This window comes from Leptonychotes weddellii, chromosome 8 (genome assembly GCF_054177405.1).
Source record: "Leptonychotes weddellii isolate Sample4059 chromosome 8, ASM5417740v2, whole genome shotgun sequence".
Classification (NCBI taxonomy): Eukaryota; Metazoa; Chordata; class Mammalia; order Carnivora; family Phocidae; genus Leptonychotes; species Leptonychotes weddellii.
The window spans coordinates 198,976-219,506 of NC_138376.1; the positions used below are offsets into that span (position 1 = coordinate 198,976).

Below are 20,531 nucleotides of genomic sequence, written 5' to 3' on the forward strand. Positions count from 1 at the left end.
GAGCAGCGCCTCCGCGGATGTGACCGAGCGGCCGCAGGCCGAGCCCGCCTCCCTGCACCCGCGGTGCTCCGCGTCGGGACCCGCAAACCGCGTGCGGTCCTCCAGAGCAGGCGAGAGCGCCGGCCCTGCGCGGGGCGGGCTAGAGCGTCCGCAGCGCCGGCTCGTCATTGGCCGTGACGTCATAATCCGTCGCCCCGCTCTGCCGAGCGTCGGAAAGGGAGAGCAGCGCCTCTGGGGGCTGGCGGAGGCTCGGCGTGCGGCCGCTTCCGCGAGCCGGGCTGGGAGGACGGTAATGAACGCTGCGCCCCCTGCGGGAGGAGTCCCGCCCTAGGGCATTTCTGTTCCCGCACCCAGTCACGGGGGGCGTTGGCCCTGGAAATCGTGCGGACCTTCCCGAGTACTGAGTTCCTGGTATTCGCGAGCTCCAGCTCTCGCTGTCCCGGAGCGGGGTTCCCTCTGCGACGGCGCGCCGGGCGGTTCGGGGCAGGGCGCCGCCTCCTCGGGCGGAGGAATAGGTGCGGGCGAAGGTGGGGGAACGAGGCCTGGAGGGCTGCACGTGCGAGGAGGCGCAGGAGTTTGCAGGGGACGGAAGGCGAGGTCGGGACTCCCGACGCCCCGCAGACGGGGGAGGCTAGCCTCGGTCGAGGGGGGCGGGCAGCCGTGGGTGGGTGCCCCCGTGACCAAGTTGACTTGGCTCGCGCTCGCTGACCCACCTCCACCTGGTCCCCCGGCTCCACGCAGCCAACAGTGAATTCGCATCGTCATTCATTACGTGGACACTTGACGTTTCCCTAACACAAGATTTATAAAACATGAGGCGAGTATCTCTAGAGAATCATGCGCTTTTCGTTCATCTGTAACCTACAGCCTGGAGTAGAAACTTGTTGTCCTGAAGGGACAGCTGCTACATGAGTTCCTCGTTCCGTCCGGCCCGCCGCCCCAGCCAGTCAGGGAGCTGTGCCAAGGAAGCTCCCTACCTGGGAAGGTTCTGGAACGGTCGCTGTCCCCTCCTCTGAAAGAGCAGCTGTGCTCTCCTGGAGAGAGCCTCCGCTCTGCCTTTTCTGCAATGGTGGAAAGACGACAGTGACGGCGTTAAAACTCCGAGCAAGCTACTGAGAATGACAAACCCCGTAATTTCGCTTTACTGGATGTCTTTGCATCTGTCTTAGAAAGGGAGGTCTGTCGTTGAGCCCACAACGTAGGCAGTTTTTACTCTGTGTGTCTCCTTTGAAAACGGAAATTGAAATTAGCTTTTCCCCCCTAACTTTCCCGTTTCAGTTGGACAAGCTTTCAGTGAGGATCCCCCATGCACTGAATACTGTCCTCATGTGCCTTGCTATGAGGCATGGCCCTTTCTCAACACAACCTCACAGTTTGTTCAACTAGTGTTTATGCAAAGTTGAAAACTGTTCTGTGACCTTAAGGAGTCCAAATGATGAGAATGCAGTGAAAGTACACAGGTAGGACCCAGTGTGAGAGCCCAGGTCAGCCGTATAAAACAAACATGTCTGTACCTCAAGGAAGACTGGCAAATGTTTCAGCAAAAAGGTAGAGTTACAGGGAGTGTACCAGAGAAAGATGCTCAAATATCATGTGATAAGGTAATCAACAAATCGTTAACTTTGAGAACTTGGGATCACATACTCTAATGTTAAGCACTCTGCTAGGTTCTACGTACTGAGAAATAAAAGTAAGATGGTTGTATTTTTTAAATACCAAAATAGGTATACATAGGCAAATAGGAATGTGCCCAAGAAGTCCGTGAGATCCAATATTCGGTATCAGATTCATTCTAATAATATATTTGTAGATGTAAATGATAAGTTACCACCCTTTTAGAGTCTAAATTTCAGCATGAAAATGTTAAAAATGATAGAGGAATATAGGTATCACAGTGTAAACCCTCACTGATTTTCCAGTGAGTTAAAAAAAGTGAAGTGTTCAGAAGAAGGCAAAAATCAGTTACATAGAGTCTGGGGCTTGACCTGTGGAGGACAGACAGGTGCCATTTCCTGGGAACTTACCGCATGTCAAGCACTGTGCCGGGCTCTTTAATCTAATGCACGTTTGTTCTTTATAACCCTGAGAAGCAGACTGTGTCTTCTATGTCCACTTTATAGATGACGAAGCTGACCGAGATTGTTACTTGCCCAGAGTCACACACCTCAGAAGCCGTGCAATTAGGATTCAGACATAGCCCTGTCAGGCTTCAAAGCCCATGCTCTTTGCCATAAACAGTACAAAAGGCCAGAGATGAAATGCCAGGCATCCCCAGTGGGTTCAACACGACCTCACAGTAAACTCAGCTTAGACCAGGGATGACACATAAAAAGTTGGCAGTCTTCACTTGTGTTGCCATCAGCCTGACCCATTAAAAAAGGGTAACCACAAATTCCCACCCCAAGGGTTGAACAGGGAGCGGTCTCATAATGGATTTAGGGTGAAGGATGAGTAGCAGTATAAGGCAGGAAAGCAGAGGGGTGGGCGATCACATAGAACAGAATTTCAGAACAGAAGGTTGGAAGGCAGAGATGCTGTGTGTGCTGATAGAGGCGGAGAGGGCCCGGACCAAGAAGCTGCAGAGAGAGGGACTGGGACCACTGGAGTCTGGAAGCCCCTCGGAAGACAGAGGAGGCTGGGAGAGTGAGCAGTCCGACAGAGCCGTGCTTGCCCAGTGCTGCACCAAGGAGCCTACATCTTCCCTCTCCCAGGCCCAGATTCCAGATTCAGAATGGTTCCCATTGAGTCCACGGGAGATGTGCGCGCTGTTGCTATGAAAGGGTTAGATGCTGGTGTTAAATTCCCTGGTGGAAGTAGTCCTGCCTCGCAGCAGGATCTCTCTTTCTGAGGGGCATGCCCTTGGCCTTGACCAAAACAGTTGGTTTCTCTGGTTCAGTATGTGAGCAGATAGGTTCTGACACCTCCCACATCCTAATCTACCTCTGCTTTTTTTATCTTCCAGTTTGGCCTGGGCTAAAACGTCTACAGACCCTAGGATTGCTGTAGGTCAGCAGTCCCCACTGGAGAAGAAAATCTTGGTAAATAATCTTCACGTGGCACAGTTTGGAACTACTAGGAGAAGGAGCCTTAGGTTTAAAATCCTGCACAGGTGACCCCTCCCCGGAATGTGTCTACACTGGCAAATGTGTTTGGCTATATCCATACTTGCAAAACAGTATTATGTTCAAAATGCCCAATACTATATTTTTTAAAACTAGTTATTGATTTTGGTGGTGGGTAATTCAATTCTGAGAGTTTCACCTAGGAGTGATGGGAGTAAAAATCACGATTGTTAAACACCAAAGTAAACAAGAGACCGAATATCTTCTCAGTGTCAGTGATGAGGGGAAGCTCCTGTTTAAATGTGTTTAAAAAGACAGTCACATTATAAAATTATCTACGTCACTTTGCCGGAATCTAGGTGGCGTGCATACAGCAGCTGCAAGATAGCTGATAACTCAAAAATATCAGGAGGAGTGTGAAACACTGTGTAGGGAGCAAGCTCTTTCTCTTGACTATTGGCTTGCCAAAGCAGAGTCTTATTATAATAAAAGAATAATGGACATGATGAAAGAACAAGAGACAGGCCATGAAATGAAGAAGAGATTGGAGGGGAAAACGACCCACAGGCTAGAGAGACAAAAGCAGAATTACTTCGTTCCGGAGAGAGAGGCGAAACACATAGAAAGGCACATTCAGAGAGCAGGTCAGCTTGGTGAGTTGAAGACCAAAACGTGTAGACAATTACCACGGCCCCCTAGTGAAACAACATTCCCAAAAATTGTGCCAGGAGAGCACGGCGTCCTGAGCGCACAGACAAGAAGGCAGGTAAGCAAGAGGGAGCAGATGCAAATTAAAGGTCACCAGGATCGCATGCTTGGGGGGAGAGAACTCCTGGAGCAAAGGCTCAAGGAGAGAGTCTTGAGAAAAAGCCAGAGCCAGCCGTCAACACGGGAGAGGCGTGGGAGAGCAAAGAGTGAGATAAAAGAGCTTGAAAGCGTTACTGTGTATCCGCTTTACCAGCCACGCAGTAGAAGCCGGATTAAAGTGAATATCCTTATGGAAAAGAATAGAGAAGAAGTGAATACTATTATAAAACCACATCAAAGAATGTTCTTAACCATGCCACCCTTTCTGAGAAGCCAAATAGGAAAAATAAAAGACTAGTAAAGTTTCAGTGCTTTTGTAATAAAATCCCTTGTCGTAAGCGAACTCTTGTTTTTCGTACTCTTCCTCGTCTGTGCCCAGAGTTCCGTGAGTATTGTGTCCTTATCAGGTGCAGAAGGATCAGCTGGTTCTGGGCTTGCACCTGGCGCAGCGGTCTCAGGCACCTGGTGTTTGCGCACGTGGCGAATCCTCTCTGATGTCGGTGTTGCCAGCTGGGCAGTGGCTGGACAACGATGGTGAGTAAGGAATTGTGATCCAGCGCTCCTTTTGTCCCTGCTCCCAGCCTCCCAGCTGTCTTGAGGTTGCTGAGGCTCAGTATGTGGTCTTTCAGTTCACTACCGGCCAGGCCCTACACATCTGGCTCGCACCCTGCACTTTTGTTTGTGCGAGGAACTTTAAGAGCCTCCTGTGTGCCAGGTATCGGGAGTGAGGGACAGGTCCCGCCCTTGACTAGGCCACGAGTAATGGTGCAGACCCCTCCGCAAGCAGAGCGTGGTCGGGGCTGGGGTGGAGGCCCTCACCAGTGCGGTGCCCAGGAGGGACACCGAGCCCAGCCCAGCTGAGCAAGGAGGGCAGCCACGGGATCCACAGCCCACGTGAGCAACATCTTCCCGACTCACCCTCTCTCAACCCTCACGGATAACTCAGAAGACAAATTGAGGCATTGAGCGAGAATTTTAATCAAGCAGAATGAAATTTACAGATTACATTTCATTTTCAGTTCATTTCATTTCATTTTCAGTTCAGTTCTTTATTTCCAGATAGCGAAACTTTGGGAAGGTAGGGGGTGAGCAGAGAATCAGAGAAGTGGAGGCTGGACACCCTAAGGAGCACCCTCTGCAAGTCGCGTGGTCCTGACGCCCACCCCCTGGACCAGCAGTTCCCTCGTGACCCCAATACCACAACGTCAGCAGTGTGCAGCGGAACGTTCCTAGTGATGGGGCTCTTCTGTGTCTGCCACCTGCCCGCTCTGCCTCCCCAGCTCCCCGATTTGCCTCCCGCACACTGTGGTCTCTGGCCTCCCATCTCCATGTCCCAGTGGCAGAGCCTCTGCCCTGCATGGTCGTATCACCCGAGTGCAAGGGGCAGGAGACGTAGAAATCCAAATCAGCAGGGCGAGGATAAGCCCTTTGAGTTGAACGGGACATACATAACTGTAGGGGCCCCTGCTGACTCCGTCACTGGAGCCTGCGACCCTTCATCTCAGGGTCCTGAGTTCGAGCCCCACACTGGGTGTAGAGATAACTGTAAGTGATTGCTTTTTTTTTTTTTTTTGGTTTTTGTGTGAGTAAAGCGATAGAAGTTTATTAAGTGAGATACAGAAAAAGCTCTCAAGAGGGTCCCGAGAGGGTTGCCCTTCTAAGTGATTGTTTACCATGAGAATTTTCCGTGCTGGACACATTGGTGAGATCAGCTGCCCCCTTTCTCCTCCAAAGCTAGCAGAAAAACAACTGGTGATTGCAAGGCAGTTTCCCACCTCATATGGCCAAGAACAAAAGTCTGGTAAGAGGGCTCAGTTTGGCCAAACCCGATTCCGTCACCTCTGCCTCACCAACAGTTCACCTTCATGTCCTGGACTGTGTGTGAGCAGCACCATAATTACCCTAAGCACCCTTAAACCCTGAGTCACACTTGATGCTTTTCTTTTGTCTTGTATTCTTTTTTTTTTAAGATTTTATTTATGCATTTGAAAGAGAGATCGCACAAGCAGGGGGAGAGATGTAAGCAACATCTTCACCCACCCAGCAGGCAGAGGGAGAGGCAGACTCCCCACTCCCAGGACCCCGGGCCCCGGACCACGACCTGAGCCGAAGGCAGCTGGTGAGCCTGCAGGCTGTATGCTTTTCATGGCACTGTGGTTGCGCACCCACAAGCCTGTTCTTAGGGTCTGTTCAGGGGTCTGTTGAAAGAAGGAAGGACATTGGTTAACTGCTGGCCTGGCCCCAAAGTACAAAAACAGCTGATCGGGTGCCACCGTACCTTCTTACATCCTGTCGCACACACAGTCAGCCTTTCTTTGTTCTTGTACTTCAGTCGAGGTCCTGACATATCTTTGGTCGCTTAATTTGTTTTTAATACCCTTCAATAAAATTCATGATTTTATGTATCCCCTTTCTAGAACTTTCTCTGGTCCCTTCCAGACAGGGTCACCCCCATGCCTTCTCAAGGTCCCTGGCAGCATCATAAATTAAAGTTTCATTCAAGTCTGAATAAAAGAGTTCCCAGAGGAAGAGGACAGGAAGTGAAAGTCCGCAGAGACACTAGGCAAGGCGTCTGTGACACTTCTCTGCGGAACGAGAGTCCAGTTTGTCAGCCCTGAGCACTCTGTGGCTTAGCCCCAGTAGAGTTTAGAATTGTGGGGTTTGTTCTGGGCTTGAACTCTGCCACATATCAGCTGGCTGACGTGAGGAAGGTAAGTTAGGGTTTGGAATGAGATAATAAAACTTTCCTCACCCGGTTATTCCAGTGGGATAAATGAGGTGCTTTGTAGCATAAAAGGCCATAATATCATGAAATGTCCTTCTCCTGGTTTTCTTCCCCTACTTTCACAGTGTAAGTTCCTACCCAAACAGAAGTATGGACACCCCACAGTTCAGGTTTAAAATTGAGAAGAAAGATATGAATGAAAAGAGGTCAATTTGTAGACAAGGAAAAACAGCAGAGAGTAGAAAATTTAGATGGATAATAAAGCAAGTTTTTCCAAGTGTTTATAAGCTTGTTTGAAATACGTGGGCACGGGATATCATGGTAGGTGGAATCTGGGGTGGGCTAACATGGTAGAGACCATGGCAAGTCATTACTCGGGAGGCCTAGACATTCAAGGCCCATTATTGATTCATTCCGTACCTACTGAATCTTGTTAGTCGCAGCCTCTGCTGGACAGGGATAGAAGGATGGACAAGGCAGGGTCCTCTGCATTGTATGAGCTTACAATCTGGCGCTATAGATTGAGATAGATACTCCCATGACAGAAGTAATAAAGCTAGACAAACCACGCAAGACTCTGAACTCTGGGAAACAAACTGAGGGCTGCTGGGTGGGCAGATGGGGAGCCGGGTGATGGGCATGAAGGGGGGCACGTGATGTGATGAGCACTGGGTGTTATATGCAACTGATGATGTACTATATGTTAGCTAACTGAATTTAAATTAAAAAGAAGAAGTAATAAAGCCAACGGAAGCAGCCTAAGTGCTTCGGAAGCAGTGGAGAAGGACGCCCGGCCCTTTGCAACGGAGCTAGAGAGCCTCTTGGAAAAGCTTCAGAGAAGAGGTGGACACTTGTGCTGAAGGACAGAGATTTAATAACAGATGAGAAAGAAGGGACAGTCGGCCCGGGAGCGGCAGGTGCGCAGGGCCTGCGAGGACTGGATGAAGGAGAAGGGCCAGGCCAGCGCTGGAAGCCGCGAAGAGCGCCTGGCTCCAGCAGCTGGGAGGCGCAGACGAACAAGAATGGGCAAAAGGGATGGGAATTACTGAATTAGGAAAACAGCACTGAGAAGCCCCCGTTCAGCGTCTGGGGGGGTAGCACTGCCATCAACCCTTCATTGAAACAGGATTGGAAACTGAGCTAAAAAGTGGAGTTTTTAGAAGGCGAAATGGATCAGGAAATGCCAGAGTAGAGCCCGTGGTAGCAAAGACATGAGGCTATAGCTCTCATCCCGCCAAAACCGGTCAAAGAAGTCACCAGAATACAGGCTGGCGCCCAGAGAAATCCGTAGGGCTGTATCTGGAAAGGTCTCCGACGGTGACCAACTCTACCCGATGGAGCGTGCCGCTGAGAGCTGCGCAGCCCCTTCCGCACGCGCCCCGCGCTGCTGGCCTTGGGGGTGATCCCTTACAGATGGATGTTCCTTTGATCTTGAGCTTACGCGATAGAATGCAGGCCTCCCTCCCTGCTCGCTAACGGGAGAGCATTCCTGTGGAACCGAACCTCAGCAGAAACGACATAAAGCGAAGAGTAAGCCCTGCTTTCCAGATGCGCCTGGTACCCCACTTTGTTTCTACATCAGCTTACATTACTACCTGTTTTCTCTAACAGAAAAACATCCCAAGAGGGTTTTCACTCCTACGAGAGAAGCCACTGCCGTACTAACGGGTCTTCCGTAAGCCTGAAGCGGGCTACTGCAAACTCAGAAAGTGGGGACACCTGCGTTTTGTTTGGGGTGTGAGGCGGGCTGGTGGATTTAAGTCTTGAGGCAGCCTTGGATAGCTGCACTTACTTCCTGGTTTCTGAGTTTATAAGCCATCGCCAAGAGAGAGCAATTGTGAATGTTGGCATCCCTAAATATTTGGGTAAGTTTAGCACAAGCAGCAAACTTGGTGGTTGTGTGCAAGGGTGGCTGGTGCTCCATTTGATCATGTTTTTACAGTGATAAGTTCTGTCCGAAATGAAAGATGCCTCACAAACCATCACATGGATTGATAAGGTGCATCTCAAGAAGATAAGAAAAACAGGAAACTTGTTATTGGAGGAGCACCCCCCAGCTGATAGGTTTCGTCGAAGTTTTTCCCTGTGAATGTAGCAGAAATTCCCAGGAGGTAAGGTACAAGGGGAAAATATGAAGGAGTATGGCTTACTTTCTGTGGGTAGCAGGAGGCCAGGTCATCTGTTTAGAGATAGCGGAAAAACAAGTCTTGAGTAGTGGGTTCCAAATGGACCAGGGATTCTGGAATTTCTTATTATAGACTCAAGTCAAGAGTCTGCCCTTTAGGAATAATGTTGGTCACGGGAATGAAAGCACGGGGAATATAGTCAAGGGTATCGTAATAGCAGTATGGGGATACAGGGTAGCTACACCTGGGGTGAGCACACTGTAACCTACAGGGTTGTCAAATCACTGTTGTGCACCTGAGACTACTGGGACATTGCGTGTCAACTGCACTCACATTTAAAAGAATAATGCTGGGAAGTGTGATGAGTTGAAATGCAGCAACGTCATGGTCAGATTTTCTTGTTTGCAAGCCTTAGAAACTTGCTTGGGTGAGTATAAAGAAAAAAGGAAAATCAGTAGAAAGTATCTTAAAATATTTCATGTCACTGGGCCTCACAAGAGATGGGAATCAAGGCAGTAAGTACGCCCTACCCGTCTTGTTTCTGCATCTTTCCTTGTATCTGCTCATTCCTGTTCCCTCTTTGTTCTCATAGTGGAAAACGGCACCTCTCTGCTCTCTCAAACGTATGCCAACAGCTGTTGTCTCTCCTCTATACTCAACAGCTCCTTTTCAACTGGGTCATTCCTACTGAACTATAAATATTCTCAAATCTCTCCCATTTAAGCAAGCTACCATGCTATTCCTTTGCACTCCTTCCAAGCCAGATCTCCTAGGAAGTCTGTAGAAGCTGCCTGCCTACACCACATCAGAAACTAATGGTGTAATGTATGGTGATTAACATAACAATTAAAGAAAAAAGAAGAAGAAGCTGCCTGCCTTCTGGCCCCAGTGCCCATCAATCCACAAATCCCCTGTCACTGAGTCATCAAAGAGCTCCATGCAGCTAAGCCCAATGGACATTTGAGGGTAGAATGAAGAAAGGAGAGGGTGCCAACAACAGGCAGAACCTGACAGGCATGTGGCAGCAAAGGCAGCCTGAAAGAGACAACCACAGCTGGAGGGTAGGCGTCCAGTCCTTAGAAAACAGGAGGGCAAGGACATCAGTAGACCTGAGGACTGGTAGACAGGGAACCAATGGAGCCCATTCAAGGAACTGGAGCAGGGCACCTAAGGTACAAGATAAGCAAACAGAATACTCAGGATGAAAGACCAGAGCAGGAGTAGAAAGGTTGACAAAACTGAACTGCGGACTTGGGTTTCACTGGGGATAGGCAACCACCCGGTGAGAGTTAAGAAAGCCCAAAATAGAAACAGACTATAAGGTTACAGGGCCAGGAGACAGAGCAGACAATTACTATAACGTTCATGCTGAGTCAGGTACGTGAAATAAGACTTTGAACTCATTGAAGCATGTCTGATGGCATCTTTAACCATGAAAGTTGAAGTGCTTGGAAACTGAGCCTCGGGACGTACGGTTTACAAGATTGGTGTGTTGTTTTATATAGATCTAATTATATAGCCTTTCACTGGATTAGGTAAAATTCACCTGTTACCTACTGTCAGTTCAAATAGTGAATAAACTGTACCTCATCTGTCATAAATCATATTTTTGCTGGTAACCTCATAGCAGAGAGTAGGATAGTTGTATAGAAGGAGAAAATAAAACGTGTCTGCCATGCATCAAATACAATTAATTTTTTCACTGAATCATCAGTACATCTTGATTCCAGGATAATCAATATACCCTGACTTACTAGAGAATAAACCAAAGTTTCCCATATTAACATAAAATTTTGTTGAGAGGAATAAGAAATTTAGCCAATAGATTTCTCAAACTTTCTGGGATGTGCATGTAACATACCCAGATATTCTTTTATGTTTATATACATCTTTTATAGATGTAAAGTTGTGCTCTGTAACGTGGGGGTCTGTCTCTTTTTGCTTGCCCAAGGTTTCTTTGTGGTAAGCAAATTCCCACCCTCCTCCTCTTAGAGAATTGCTTCCCCCCAAAGTCCCAGCCAACCACAGCACCTGATCTTCTTGGCACAGTGACTGACATCAGTGTACCCAGTGGTTGGCATGTGTCAAATGACACCAATCAGAATCCTTCCCTGTTTCAACAGGAGGGACAAGAACATTTTTATAAAATGTACAGAAACCCATTATGTACTCCCCTTTGGTCTGCGTGGGACTTGGGACGTAGTGAGCAGTGTACTCAATCAAGTGGTCATTCTCCTTATAATCTAGGACCAAGTAAATCTGAGAATCCAAGTAGCTGGGTCAGAATTAAGTTCGAATCTCTTAGCACCACCCCCCTCCCATTTCGGCTGGATTGCTCCCAACAGGGGGTACCAGCCAGGCCAGCCTGGGGCTATTATTAGGCTATTAGGGAAAAGAAAGAAACACCATGTCCAGGAATTTCCAAAATAGGTCTATATAACCTCCTGTCCTGGTCATTAAGAAGTGGCCAAGAGGAGATGATACTTTTGGGGGGATAGCAGCCTACGGTGGCCAAGCTGCCTTACAAAGGTGTGTGGGCCAGGAGGAAGTGAGGAAAAAAGACTAAAAAAATCCTTTTTAGTGAATTTTGAGAAGGCTGTTCAGCCTCTGAATGGTGGTAAGAAGCATGAAAGATCCACTAACTACCTTGACTATCAGCCCATTGTATGAGACTTTGCAATGAAAGGCATACCATTGTCAAACTAGAATGGTCTGGAAAGCCAAAAGCATGGCACAGACTAGTTTCAAGGGCCACAGTACTATTGCTGGGGTAGGCTGACTGGACTAGAATAGCAACACTGTACCCTAGAAAAGTCAGCACTAATAGGTGCAAGAGAGGGCCAGAGGTCTGATGAGTCCACGTGCCCGGAGCAGGTGTGGACAAGGCCCCTTGTCATGGGGCCTCTCTGCGTGTAAGACAAGCAGGTCACAAGTCCAAATCAGAGACTGAATCCTTTCTTGTGTGCCCAGTCTATGATGGTGGATGTCCTGTCAGGTCTGGGATGATGATGGATCCAGGAGGCAGTGGGGGTGATCTGCACAAAGCAGTCTCCCTCAGCAGATGGGCTCAAGTTTGGCTCATCAGAGAACAGGTGCCTCCTAGGGGCATCCACCTGAGTGACAGATGGCTGGGTCAGCAGTTGGGTTTATTTCCAGTTTGCAGCTCCAGAGACAGGTGTCTAACCAGTCTAGTTTTCCAAGTGCCAGACCACTGGGACAGCCCAGGAGTCAGTAAAATGACAGGAAGGTTGATCAAGGGGAGTACTGGGGAGAGCCATGACAACGGCCTTGGGTTCTGCCCAGCAGGGAGAATGGCGGCCTCCATTTTTGGTTCTGAATAACTAGCACTGGGACTGAATGTTGGCTTCAGCCTGAGACAGCACTCAGCTCAGCTGCCCCACCGTGACCCAGGACCAGGGCCCTGAGAGCCCTATTGAGCCAGCAGCTTTGGTCCAGATGGCAGAGTGAGGGATAGCACTGTCCCCAGAGGGACATCTGCCACTTCTCCACATGGACTGAGCTATGGGGGCCAGGCCAGCTGCACCCTTAAATGTACCACTTCCATTTCAGAAGCAAGGCCTATTGGATCCTCCCCACTTTGTGAGAAGTTGAGTCCCAGCTGACCTACCCTCCAATGTGACTATTCAGCCAGAATGTCAGAAAGCTTCCTTGGGTCAGGTGTTGAGTTTTGACAGGAGCCCAGAAACAAGCTAAAGCTGCCTTTCTAAAAGAGTGTACCCAGTAACTGTGTCCAGAGGGCGGTGGGTGCGAGACTGAGGGTACCACTGAGCACAGGCTACTCCCTTCGTCAGAGCTCTCATCAGCAAAACCATCAATCACAGACACTTGTAGCTGTTGGTCGGAAACCTCAGGAATTTCCCCAGGTGAAAGCTCAAATTGGCCCCCATACGTGCAGGGCAAGGAGAAACTGAAGAAAAAGCAGGCCACTCCCGATTGGTACGTGGCAGTTTCAATAAGCAAGGGAACTCACGTATTACCTTTGTCCTGGGTGGTCACAAGACAAGTAGGTGTCCACACCTGCCCACCAGAATCTTAAAAGTTTATAGAGAGGCCTTGACTGGGTTTAGTTATGTATTCAATCCAGAGGGTCTCCACAACAGCTCTGTCTCAAGACTGTGTCCTTGAAACACGTCCCACTGTGAAGATGGTGGGTGGAATATACATTCCAAGGACAGGGAGGGAGGGAGGAGGATCGCCGGGGTCCTGCTCTCGGGTCAATGGGTGGTCATGTCCTCTCGATGAGCCCCTCCAACAGTAGCTCCAATGACCGAGAGCTTGCCACAGCTTGGTAGATTGTTACAATGGGGCAGAGGACTTCCCTTTTGTTGTCTCTGAATGAGAAAGAATTGGGGCAGCAGTTCTAGACCAAGGACCAGGAAATTGGCATAGGGTTTTACAATTTACAAAATACTTCAGTTGGGGCACCTGGGTGGCTCAGTTGGTTGGGCATCTGCCTTAGGCTCAGGTCATGATCCCAGGGACCTGGGATTGAGCCTGGCATTGGGCTCCCCACTCAGGGAACCTGCTTCTCCCTCTCCCTCTGCTCATGGTCTCTCAGTCAAATGGATAAATAAAATCTTTAAAAAAAAAAAAAAGAAGGGGGCGCCTGGGTGGCTCAGTTGGTTGAGCGACTGCCTTCGGCTCGGGTCATGATCCTGGAGTCCCTGGATCGAGTCCCGCGTCGGGCTCCCTGCTCAGGGGGAGTCTGCTTCTCCCTCTGACCCTCCCCCCTCTCATGTGCTCTCTCATTCTCTCTGTCAAATAAATAAATAAAATCTTAAAAAAAAAAAAAAAAAGAAGAAGAAGAAGAAAGAAAGAGAGAAAGAAACTTTTGTAAACATTGCTTCCATTAAATCCTCAAAGACAATTGCCAAAATGGTGCCCTGGTTGTTGCTAAATTCCAGACCTGGGTTGGAAAGGCTCAGCATCCGAGGGACTGTTTCCTACTTGCACAGACAGAATAACAAGTCTTATCTCAGGGGATATTTGAGGGGACTCAACGGAGGCCATGTTTGCAAATGTATTTTGTAAATTGTAAAACCCCATGCCAACGTGAAACATAAAAGATGATCATAACACAAAGTGGAATATGATAAGTGTTGATGTGGGAATGGTGGGTTTTGGAGCCGATGGCCAGGAGAGACTTTGGTGCAAGAAGGTGGTTTTATTGGGCGCCTGGGTGGCTCAGTTGGTTAAGCGACTGCCTTCGGCTCAGGTCATGATCCTGGAGTCCCGGGATCGAGTCCCGCATCAGGCTCCCTGCTCGGCGGGGAGCCTGCTTCTCCCTCTGACCCTCCCCCCTCTCATGTGCTCTCTCTCTCTCATTCTCTCTCTCAAATAAATAAATAAAATCTTAAAAAAAAAAAAAAAAAGAAGGTGGTTTTATTAAAGCACAGGGACAGGACCCCTGGGCAGAAAAGAGCTGCACCGGGGTCCTGAGCAGTGGCCCATTGTACACTTTCAAGTTGGGAGGGGGTAGGGACAGCACAGGCCTCCAAGGTATTTTGGAAACAAAATAAATGACCTATTGTTAGGAAAGGTCATTTATTACTGTCAGGAAAAACTCAGTCATTCGACCCTTTAGATGTGTATCAGTGGGTTATCTGCTTGGGGAATGGTTGCTAACATACATTTTGGGTGGTAGAAATAAAGGAAGTTTCCAAAGGAATTTCTATATGTTTAAAATAGACTCACAGGATCCTGGGGTCAGGCTAAGGTTGCCTTTTGCCCTTAGCAAAGTGTCCACATCCAGGCAGCTGAGCTCCCAGAGGAAGGTCACTGCCTGTTTCAAGGACTTGTCAAGGAAATTTAATTTTTTTCTTTTGCCTTTGTTTCCCACATCAAGTGCTAATTAAGTGGAAAACAATAAATGTGATACCCATTGGACTGATTAAAGACCTATATATGTACCACTGAGCCTGGGCACCTGGGTGGCTCAGTCGTTAAGCGTCTGCCTTCGGCTCAGGTCATGATCTCAGGGTCCTGGGACGAAGCCCTACAGTGGGCTCCTTGCTCAGCGGGGAGCCTGCTTCTCCCTCTGACTGATGTTCCCACTGCTTGTCTCTCCCTGCCCCCTGTATCAAATAAAAAAATGAAATCTTTAAAAAATAATATCACTGAGCCAGGTTGAACTGGGTGAGGTTAAGTGCCCGAGGAAGTGACCTCTGCCTGCCATGGTCCTCCCTGCGCTCGCCTACCTCCAGCATTTTGGTCAAGGTGTGCAATCTCCCCTTTACCTTCGTTTTTCTAAGATGTGCCTCTGCCTCTCTTCTGGGGGCCCGTGCGTCTCGTTTTGGCTCTAGATGGTGGTGGTTGGAGGTTGTGAGTTTTAATCGGAGATAATCCTCTTTTTTCAAGAGCAAATTAAGATTGGGAATAAGGCAAGATCCCGGCGCTAGGTGGGACCAGCGGTTGCTACTGGTAGGAGGGTGGGCTGGTGAGGGGGCGGGGCTCTCTTCCTTTCTGGCTTCTCTGACTGTGAACTCTTGACCTTGGTGGGTCCACAGCCTTAGCTAGGCCCCCGGGGGCAGGGAACGCGGTGGGCTCTTGGAAACCGGCCGGGAGAGCGGGACTGCCCGGAGCTGCCGGCGCTGGGCAAGTGGGCACTGGGCCCCCTCAGTCCCTGTCCTCAGTGCACTGCGGGTGAGTGGGGCAGCTGGGTGTTGAGCTTTTGGGGATGGAGGCAAGTGCAGGGTGTTCGTCCCGCACTCCTCGAGCCTGAAGCAGGCAGGCGGGCATTGCACCCGTCATCTTGGAGAGGCTCCCAATCGCTGGGCCCTGGGGAACTCCTGGGTATCAGGGGTGTGGCCTGGGGCACCCACTTCTTCGGCCACAATGGGGGCCCCTGGCTGGAGTTGAGGAAGAGGGGATCCCAGAAGGGAAGTTTCGGCCGGTCGATGGGAGCACTGCAGCCCCATCCAGTGGGAGTTAATAGTCTTCTGTCTCCTTCCTGCCTGTGGGAGGGTTCACCCCGAAGCGACTAAAGGATCTGATCGCAGGGCTGGGCCTGGCTGGAGAGGGTCCTGGCGGGACTGACCGGAGCTGAGGGGCGGAGGGCGAGAGCCCAAGACTCCAGCAGCTGCAGCCCGGGGTGCTGGTGGGTCCCACAACGTCTGGCAGCGGTGTTGGGGCTTTTGGTCCTTTTCAGAACTGCTGTGGGAAGTCGCTGACGGTGGTTTTGTCTTGGGTCAGAGAGATTGGGTGCTCTGTGAGGACGGGAAGATGGCGACAGGTTCCCTGAGGGCATTTACATTCGGGAAGGGCGGGTCGCCAGGTCGCCTTCCCCTCTGAGGGGTGTGGGTGTAGAAGGTGCTCGGGGACGTTCCAGGGGCCTGCCACAGCTGCCAGCAATTCCGACCCCACAGCCTTGCTCAGTCCCCAAACCAGACGTCGGGTGAGGATCTGGACCAGGGCCTCTTCCCAGCGCCCCCAGCAATGCTGTTTGGAGGACCGGCGGGGAACAGGACAGCCTCCTGGGTCCTCGGGCTGCCGGGTAGGGGAACCATCCCCATCTGACATCTCGAACGACGACTGTGAACAGTCCTGATGGGAAGGAAGGAGGGACAGAGGGACTGAACCTCACCGTGCACTTCTGCCTCCTTTTCAACAATCCAATTAACTCCATCGTCAAATGTCCTTTTCCTGTCTATTTTCAGTTTCACCACCAGTCCAGAAAAAGTGAAAGAAAAAAAAGGTCAGTGGGTCTTTATGTCTTTGTTCAAGGGATTGCACCTCAAGAAGGAGAAGTGAAGTGAGAGGCTGCCCGCGGAGGAGGTGGGGGTTGGGCAGGAGCTCCCTGAGCGGCCGGCGTCCCCAGTGCGGGGCTCACCAGAGCCAAGTGTTTCCTGCCGGCTTGTTACCTGTTGAGTCTTCATGAGGATCTTTATGATTCCCTTACAAGAAAAGAAGTACATGTGAAAAACCCACAGAATCCCAGTTTTCGGTACTAGATGGGGTCTTAGAGAGTGTCTCCTTTCCCATTTTCTAGTGAGACGCTGTCAGAAGGGTGAGACTTGCACTAGGGGGTTTGAGACAGATCCAGGGCACACCCTCTGTGCAGAATTCTGCACGGTTGCCCGAGAGGGTGCTTGAGACACGGGCATCCTGTCCTCAGTGGTAGAGTCTAGGCTTTGAACACTAACTCTGCTGTGGACGGAGCTTCTTAGCGTCTCTGCACTTTAGGTCCCTTGAAATGGGGTTGGTAATTATGACCTCCCGGGGCTGCGCTGACACAGAGCTGGGCTTTGATAATTCTTGGTGTTCCCTGACCAGATACGGGCGCCGTTGCCGCTCACTCCCCATCTGGTGATGCGTTTTGTTTCTCTCTGACCTCAGGTTTGGAGAGGTGGGCACCGGCCAGGGGCTGAGGCAGGGCGGACAGAAGGCAGATGTCTGCGGAGCCCTGGTAACCAGTCCCTAAGCCCTGAAGCCCGGGCTTTGAGGGACCAGAGGTGTGACTGCAGAACAAAACCAGGAAGAGCAGGTACATGCGTCCCGGGAAGCCATGCCAAACCTCAGGGAGGCCTCTGCACATCCTCTCTGTCTGCACAGTGACCGGGACACACAGAGCCCCAGGAAGGGGTCCAGTAAGTCCTGGGGGCCAGGCCAGGAGTGGACAAAGCTGGAAGCAGACACCGTGGAAGAGAAGCTGCTCCTGCAGGTGGATGAGGCAGCCCGGCGGGAAGCCGTGGAGAGAGAGTGCTGGTGGGGGGCGTGGCTGGAGGTGAGCAGAGCCAGAGGGAGGGCGGGACACTCCCAGACCGGAGCTGTTTCATCTGTCCCCCGTCCGTGGTCAGATGGGGTTTCAGACGGTTCCAAGCTGAACAACCCCCCAGACCAGGGGCTGCCAGGCCTTTCTCAGCCCCCGCCTCCACCCCGCCCTGCGGCCCTCCATGGAGCGCCAGCCCTTCTTATGTTGTTCAGTGCACACCAGCTCCCCCCCACCCCCATCTTCCTTTCCTTTCTGGGGATTAACATTGCTGGCTCTGTGCCTGTCCGTTCCTATTTCTCCCCTCCGTCCATGGTTTTATTTTTCTCTCGGGTTTCTAAACCTTGGATGACTCCCTGAGTCTCTCCTACTCTTCCAGAAGCCAGTCACCTTTGACGATGTGGCCGTGAATTTCACGCAGGAAGAGTGGGTGTGTCTGGACGCCAGTCAGAGGGTCCTGTACCAGGATGTCATGTCTGAGACATTCAGAAACCTGATGTCTGTGGGTAAGAGGCAAGGGTTCCCTCAGCCCGCCCCCTGCCCCAGGACCCCGCCCAGGACCCTGGGACACCTGGCTTCCCTGAGTAGGTAGATCAGCTCACAGCTCACTTCACTGACCCTGCACCTTCTATACCTTCCAGGTGTGAAAGATCTAGGTCACTAAGCTCAGGGTGAAAGGACAAGAAATGAAAGCCTGCATGAAGGCAAAGATAATACTTGGAACATGTTAATTTGAAAATGTACCCATTCAAATGTACCAGTATTTACGGAATTGCTCCTATTATGTGCCAGGAACTTCGTTAGGAGGGTCTCCTCCCTGCACCTAAGTGTCCCAGATTAAGTTCTTAGGCCAAGGATACAGAAGAAGGTAGCCTGTTGTCCTCCCTGGGTATGAAGGGGCCAAGCCTGGGACCTCAACTCTCTCTTTCCTTCCCACCCCCAGTCAGAATCTTTCTGTCTAACCCAGATCTGATCATCGAGCTTGAACAAGAGGAAAAACAGTGGAGAGCAGAGCTCCAGCTCCGTCCCCCAAATGGAGAAGGCCTCCCTTCAGGTAAGCATGGCAGAGGAGGGGGGCAGGCAGGGGCCCAGGCCATGCCCTGGGAGGGTGGAAGCCTGCCTCCGAGCACCAGGGCTGGGCACGTCCTATCCCAGCCTGCATCCTTCTCACCTGGCTCCACTTGGAGCCGCGAGAGGGCTTGAGACCATGTGCTTGCATCCCTTGGCTCCAGAGGAATATCTGTTTAGGACAAGCAAATATCTGCAGTTTCAGGGATTGGAGTACATATAGGTTGCCTACATCCCTCCCAGGGGAACAGGAGAGGAAGGGATAGGAGCTTCTGCTGAGCCCAAGTAGAGACTCATGTCTGAGATAGAACAGGAAGGAGAGAGATTTCAGGCCGGGCTGACCACGGCTGCTGGCGTGCACTTCCCATTCTAGCTGGATGATTAACGGCGCCGCCTTTCACTCAGGGTCCCCACTTAGGAGGTCACCGGCAGGTGTCGTGGGAGCGTGAGATACTGAAAATGAGAAGAAATGGAGTTCGAGAAATGTGGGTATAGGCTAAAGTTCTGACCTCCGCTCTTGTTGAAAGACTCCACTTTAAGTGTTGATTCACTTTTAATTTGGAAACCCAGAGGTCCATTCTGCCTGTAGCCTGTGAGGTTCAAGAGTGAGAGAGAGCATGTCCGACGGGCACGTGAGGGAGCCAGGGGGGCCGGGGCCTGAAGGGGAGCTGGTGCTGGGTTCTCGCGGGGAGTCCTGTGTCCCTCCTCCTCCTCCCCTGCAGGCGGCAGGAAGAAGGCACTTCAGGAGGAGGCTCGGAGGCTGCGAGACCACAAGGGGCCCCTTGCCTGTGGAGGGGCAGGCCCAGCCTCTGCTGCCGTGGGGTCCGCGCACAGGGCCCCCGCGCTGCCCGCATCCCAGGCCGGGCCGCCCTTCCTGTGCTGCCTGTGTGGCCGGAGTTTCAGCAAGCGCTCCAACCTGCACAGTCACCAGTTTGTACACAGTCCCCACACAGTGAACAGCTGCGGCCAGTGTGGGAAGTGCTTCCGAAACCCCAGGGACCTCAACTACCACAGGCGCACGCATCTCGGGGAGAGGCCCTTCTGCTGCCCGCTCTGTGACAAGACCTACTGTGACGCGTCGGGGCTGAGCCGTCACCGCCGTGTCCACCTGGGTTACCGGCCCCATTCCTGCCCCTGCTGTGGGAAGGGCTTCCGGGACCGGTCCGAGCTCAAACGCCACGAGAAGACACACCAAAACCAGGAGCCGGTGGCCAGAGACCAGAAGCACATTGGGAGGATTCCGGGCACTGGCTCTCAGGAGTGCACTGATGGGAGCCAGCGGTCCGGCCAGGAGCTTGTGGCTGTGACCCACGCCCTGGTGGCCAAGACCCAAGAGCCCACCACTGGAACCAAGGGTCCTGTGGCTGAGGGCCAGCCACCTATCGACACGAAGCAGGTGATCACTGTGAGACGGTGGGCATCAGCCAGTGCAGCCCCGGGGCCTGGGACCAGGACGCAGACACCCAGCACGAGAGCCCCCGCCCTGGACACCAGGCCCCACTGTCCCCCAGCAAAGCCCTCAAGACTCAAGGTCTTCTCTTGCCCCCATTGTCCTTTGACTTTCAGCAAGAAAGCCTGTCTCTCTAGCCATCAGAAGGCCCACCTCTTGGAGCAGCCCAGCGCCTGCTTCCGCTGTGGCAAGTCCTTTAGTTCATTGTCGGGGCTGGCCAGACACCAGCAGACGCACTGGAGGCAGAAGATCTACCGTTGCCCCGTGTGTGATGTCTGCTTCGGGGACAAGGATGGCCTCGTGGGTCACTGGGGGGGCTCCAAAAGCAAGGACCTGTGTCTGGGCAACCTTCAGGCATGCTGGGCCATCCTGGGCCAATGGCTCGGCTTCTTTCACCATGCCCCCCCTCTGTCAGGGAAGGACATGGATCTGCCCCAGGATTCAGGCTCCCAGGAGAGGGCAGGGAGGGCGGGGAGAAGGCACCGGAGGGGGGAGAGCCAATGAGGCCACAGTACATGAAGAAGTGGCCTTTCTGACTGAGGTCTTCTGTTGGTTGCTTTTCCTA

The 20,531-nt window shown here is 51.5% G+C and overlaps 1 protein-coding gene across 1 annotated transcript; it reads left to right on the top strand.

Moving 5' to 3' along the window:
* The first annotated feature begins 22 nt into the window (after window positions 1–22).
* Window positions 23–20,470, top strand: ZFP57 (ZFP57 zinc finger protein). The gene is made up of 6 exons (XM_081827515.1): window positions 23–289; window positions 2,963–3,038; window positions 4,277–4,403; window positions 17,076–17,954; window positions 18,416–18,502; window positions 19,239–20,470. Exons 4-6 carry the CDS (start codon window positions 17,921–17,923, stop codon window positions 20,468–20,470), a joined length of 1,353 nt encoding a protein of 450 aa, XP_081683641.1. The 5' UTR covers window positions 23–289; window positions 2,963–3,038; window positions 4,277–4,403; window positions 17,076–17,920.
* The last annotated feature ends 61 nt before the right edge of the window (window positions 20,471–20,531 follow it).

Coding starts and splice junctions, on each gene's coding strand:
- ZFP57 (XM_081827515.1), top strand. CDS start 17,921: ATGTCTGAGACATTCAGAAACCTGATGTCTGTGG. Junction 17,955..18,415: donor CAGAAACCTGATGTCTGTGG/GTAAGAGGCAAG, acceptor TGTCTAACCCAG/ATCTGATCATCGAGCTTGAA. Junction 18,503..19,238: donor TGGAGAAGGCCTCCCTTCAG/GTAAGCATGGCA, acceptor CCTCCCCTGCAG/GCGGCAGGAAGAAGGCACTT.